This window comes from Choloepus didactylus, chromosome 21, assembly GCF_015220235.1.
Source record: "Choloepus didactylus isolate mChoDid1 chromosome 21, mChoDid1.pri, whole genome shotgun sequence".
Lineage (NCBI taxonomy): Eukaryota > Metazoa > Chordata > Mammalia > Pilosa > Megalonychidae > Choloepus > Choloepus didactylus.
Window position 1 is genome coordinate 8,844,037 of NC_051327.1, and position 5,643 is coordinate 8,849,679.

The 5,643-nt window shown below is 34.5% G+C and overlaps 1 protein-coding gene across 1 annotated transcript; it reads left to right on the forward strand.

The window, feature by feature from the left end:
• Positions 1-1,731: 1,731 nt before the first annotated feature.
• On the forward strand, positions 1,732-2,661 carry LOC119517025 (olfactory receptor 4P4-like). The gene has a single exon (XM_037813493.1). It carries the CDS (start codon positions 1,732-1,734, stop codon positions 2,659-2,661), a length of 930 nt encoding a protein of 309 aa, XP_037669421.1.
• The last annotated feature ends 2,982 nt before the right edge of the window (positions 2,662-5,643 follow it).

The following is a 5,643-nucleotide window of genomic DNA, read 5'->3' on the forward strand; positions in this document are numbered from 1 at the left end:
TGATCTGGGAATATTAGGGAAATATTCTAAATAAGAGTTTAGTTGGTTCCCACAATTTAATTCTGTAGGTTTTTCTAAATTTTGTTCTACAATTTTAATGTAAAATATCTCTAGATCCTTTTATGTCCTTTAACATCAGATTCCTTCACATGCACTGAGAAAAAGTTTAGATAATGTTAATTTATAAAGAAGTTTTTTGTTGAGCTATATTTTTGAACTCAGAATAAACTATACTTGACCATAGATTTTTCTTTGTACTTAATATTTGTCTATCATGAATTCTTCTACCCTTTCCCTTTTGGCAGAACACAAAATAACAGGCATACCAATTAACTGAAGAAAATGTAGATGTATACTTTCTTACACAGCAGTTTGTTCCTAATCAACATATATCCAGGGAAGCTGTTCTGTGGACTGTACTTGGTTAGAATCAGAAGACTTTTAAAACATGTTCTTTACAAGGACTTCATTTATTTGCTTTTGGCAGAAGGTAAATAAATCCAGTATCATTAGTTCTAATTCCCAGGTGAATAAGAAATCTCAAAATGAATGTGCAGTAATAGCATGGTAGAAATTATTATGACACCAAGAAAAGACACTCATCATTGTGATCATTAGACTAAGGACCTATACACTACACCATATTGTTTCCTCACTCTAATGAAAAAAAAAATCCATTGGAGGTAACATTTTTTTACTCACACTGTAATTTTTATGAGGAGATATAGTTCCAACATATGATCTCCCTTCTCCAAGATACACTGCATCTCAATGCCTACACTCATGGAAATGTAAATGCAGATCTGTAAGCAGTTCATTTTTCATCTCATTATTTCCTTCAACAAAGCAAAGGAAAACAATTAGCTTCCTAAAATGTTTCTAAAAGTAGCCTCTAAAATGTGCCTTTGGAATAATCAGGAAAAGCTAAAAGCTTTCTTATAATAATATCTTGTGTTCATATCAGAAAGCCAACAATTGCTGCTTTGTTTTTCTATTTCAGTCTATCCACATCTTGAAACTGAATCAAGCACGCCAAGTAGAAATTTCACTGAAATATTAGCAATTGATGTTATTTCTCTTCTTATATGATAAAGAGATTTGTTTTTTTAAAATTTAAAGAATAATGAGTTTAACTACATGTATTGAATTTTAACAAGATATTGGGTCTGTATAAATAAATTATATATAGCATAGTGAAGGAGAAGGAATTGCTTAAATATCCACAGGGAGTTAGTAGAAAGATAAAGACCACTTTTCATTACAGTGATGGAAAACATCTGGAATACTTTTGGCCTGTGGATAATGTAAATTATCTGTGAAGTTCACGGAAGTTGGAATCAGATAATGGTTCGTTACTGAGGTCTGCTACTTAATATCTAAGTGATTTGGTGTAATGTATTGAACCCATTTTGTTTTAATTTCTTCATAAGCAAAATGAGTATAAGAACAGTAATTACTAACTCGTGTTGTTATAGAAGTTATATGCATGTAAACTATTTGCAAAAGTACCAGGAATAAAATATACTCTCATTAAATACCATTTGACATGTAAATAATAGCCTAATCTATGAAACATTTAAAAGATTAATCCTGTAATAAATCCACTATGAATGGTGTCATGCCTCAATTTAGAAATATACAAAGTTGAAAATACTACTAACCTTTCATATTAATTTCTGTATTATTTTAGATAATATGACTTTCTTTTCTGTACTCTGGACTCACATCTTCATGGAAAATCAGAACAATGTAACTGAATTTGTCTTCTTGGGGCTGTGGGAGAATAAGCAAACTGAGCTACTCTTCTGTGTCTTGTTCCTGCTCTGTTACTTGGCAGTCTTACTGGGGAACTTCATCATCTTACATGCGATCACCTGCAGCCATCTAATTGAACAAACAATGTACTACTTCCTCTGCCACCTCTCCCTCATGGACCTCTTCTTCACCTCCACTGTGGTTCCCAGGCTAATCAGAGACTTAGCTGCAGAGAGAAAAAACATTTCCTATAGTGACTGTATGACCCAGCTCTTCTGTGGCCACTTGCTCGCAGGTGTAGAAGTATTCATCTTGGTGTCCATGGCTTTTGACCGCTATATTGCCATTGTCAAGCCCCTTCACTACATGGTCATCATGAACCGGCAGAGGTGCAACACACTGATCATAGTGGCCTGGGGCTTGGGTTTTTGGCATTCAATTGCTCTTTTGCTCATGGTCCTCAATGCACCTTTCTGTGGCCCTAATGAGATCAATCACTACATGTGTGATGTGAAGCCTCTTTTGAAACTGGTCTGCAAAGATATTCACATTGTTAATATCTTAGCTATCATCAATTCAGGGATTGTGTTGATTGTAGTGTTTCTTGTCCTGGTGGCATCTTACATAAACATAATGTACAATCTTAGGACATGCTCCTCTACAGGGCTACGCAAAGCTCTCTCAACCTGTAGCTCTCATGTAATGGTTGTAGTTTTGTTTTTTGTGCCCTGTATCTATACTTATGCTCTGCCTGCTGGTAGTGAGAACAAGGACAAGGAAATCTCTGTGTTTTACACTGTGATTTCTCCCATGTTAAATCCTCTCATTTACTCCCTGAGAAATGTGGAGATGAAAATTGCCATGCAGAAGGAATGGTCTTGTATGGCACATACAAAATTAAAGTAAATTTATTGATAGTCACTGAACTTCAAATCTTGTCATCTCCATGAAGTTACCATGAAAAAGTATTTTAATCTTTTTTTCCTAGTTGTTTTAAATGACCTATTAATTTACATGAGTCAAAGAACCAAATTATTTTTACTTGCATACCAATCTCACTTGAAAGGCTCCAACTAGTTACTGGTGTAACCATTTGGATTTGAAGAAAGCAAGAAATAATTTCTAAAGCAAAATCATAATCACATCTCTCTCTTATCTCAAAATTTGTATGGAACCTATTTTCCTTGATTAAAATTGAGCCTTCTCACATGTTAATCAGAAATCTTCCCAAATTGTTCCAAATCTACCTTGCTAATTTAGAATCTACTACACTGGAAGAAAGTATGCATTTACACAATGATAACAGTCTTTCCATTCAAGAAGACATGGTTCAAATACAACTGTCATATTTAATCTTTGGTCTTGGCAACTTGCTTAATTTTGTTGAGCCTCAGTTTTTGAACTATCTTTGAAAATGGGGTAATTTTATGTTTTGTGAAGATGTTAAGACTGTGGGCTAAGACATATGGTATTTCAGGATGATATGTGGTCATTTCCTAATATCCTTTTTTTTATTTATTTGTTTTCCATTGAAAGGATAATTTAACAGCTACACTGGACATCTCTATATTCTTCAACCCTACTTCACAATCTCTCATACCTCTAGGTTTATTTGTGCTCTGTCCTCTGCTAGAGTTGCCTCTTCCTCTAAACTGACAGTCCATTTCTTATCTATAATTTATACTCCCTCCTGTATTTTATTATTCAGCATTATTTTGGAGAACCATCAACACACAAACATTTTTTCTCATCTGTTCTTATATTGCTAATTATATGTAATTTTTCCTATTTCAATTTATGCAATAGGGTTTATTCTTTATGAAGTGTATTTTTCCAATTGGACTGAGTCATATATTATGTGCCATATCTCCTTTGTTTGTTTCTTTCTTTTTCATAGCAATATACTGGCAGAAAATAAGATCTAAATAAATACCAATTTAATTGAATTTGTAGATACAGGCTTCTTTCTATTTGAGTACAGACACAATTTTCACATACACAGACTATTCTTTACATGATTTAATCCATGCATTAGAATGAAATACGTGATGTCTGAAATGTCGAAAAATTATAGTATAGTTATAAGCACCTGTCTAGTGTGGATGGAATCTTGCACCATTAGCACCTATCATATCTTCTAATTTACTTTCTGCATCTCTTGAGGCACTGCTATTCCAGTTACTCTTATTCTCACATGTCACAAATCACATAACCCAGTCTCATCCTTGTGCCTTGGTTCCCATTTTTTCAGACGTTTCTCTATGTCCAGGCACTTCACTTTTTTCAACAGAATTATTGCATTACTTTCACACAGCAATTTTCTGATTGAGCTACTCCTGCCCTGAAGACAGTGGGAGGTCCAGGAATAATATAGTGGCAATAATGTTCCTCTTTAGTGCCAAGAACTCCTCTTCTGGTGCTTCAATTCTAGGTGCTTTTTATACATACAGCAAAACTTTTTTTTTTTTTCCTTTGTAGCCATGGAAACCTCTGGAGTATGAGGGGGAAAACATCATATTCCAAATGAAATTAGCTCTGACTAGTTACTTGTTCATAATTTGGTTCGATTTACTTTAATATAGATTTCTTGGTATTATCTGGGTTTTTTTAAGTAATGAAAATTTTCCTTGTGAGTGTGGGACTGTGTGTCTGTGTGTATGGTATGGGAGGACATGAGTTTCCTGGGGAGGGATCAAGAGAAAGTCCATCCCATCAGAGAAAATGTTATTCTACAAAAAACTGAAGGCTTTTTTTTATCACTTTTAAAGGGATCAAATGATTTTTTTTTTTTGGCAGAATATATGACGAAAATGTGTATTAATCCCACACCCCAAATCAATTGTTCTAATATTAATAATCTCTTTAGCAGTCAGTCTTTCTGACATTCATTTTCTAGCCTTGAGCAGAGTTACTTGTGGACTGCATACAGTTGTCAAATGAATATATAGAATGATTTAATCAATAGTTTTGGTAACAAAACTATCAACATGCTCAGAACAATTTGATTTTACTAAATGTCTCTTGGAGTATTTTTTCATCTGAAAATGCACAACAGTCTTATTTTACTTCTCTTCTAATATTTTATTATAAAATGAGTTATCATCTGAATTGCATCCACTCTCAGGAAAATTGGACTGGCAGCTGTTTTTTCTTATTTTTGTTTATTCAAGGAACTTGGAAAATATCAGATAAGTAAACAGGGCTTCTTGCTAGGCTCATAATTTAGTTAAACTTATCTGATATGACTGATTAGCACATGTTCTCACATAGAGTTGATGCAATGTGCAAGGTGCATTATGGAGACACAGAGTTTAAGATCTGGAGCCAGAAAGAACTCTTTACCATACTCTAGCTATTTGATAATGAATATAAACCACCTAAAGTACCATTTAAATTCTTGGCATAGCTAAATGTTCCATATTTGACTTGTAGCAATTTATTTTGTTACTAGGATGTCAGAGAATTTACGTACTATCTCAAGAGGAGTTGAGCAGTATGGCTAATTGGAGGTTGTATCCAACCTCTCCTACTTTGAAGTTCAATTCTTATCCTCTGTGCTACCTTGTCTCTGGTAGCAATAGGAGTAGTTCTGTCTGTAATAGTAACTGAGTTAATGAAGCACAGTGCTTGCTTCCTACAACAGCTGGGGCCACCAATGGATGAGGTGGGAGAGAGAGAGATTGGTGATTTTCTATCTCTAGTAAACTGGTCCTGGCAGGAGCTTTGTTGTTAAGGAGCAAGGGTGTGCTCTGAGTTCACTTTTTCCTCAAAAGCACAGAAGTTTGGAAAGTCCAGTGTCCTGCTTCCAGACTCTGAATATCCTTAAAGCCTGCCACTGGTTCTACACCTTCTGATGCATGACTTTGAGATTGGATTCCCAAAAGCCTT

Coding starts and splice junctions, on each gene's coding strand:
- LOC119517025 (XM_037813493.1), top strand. CDS start 1,732: ATGGAAAATCAGAACAATGTAACTGAATTTGTCTTCTTGGGGCTGTGG.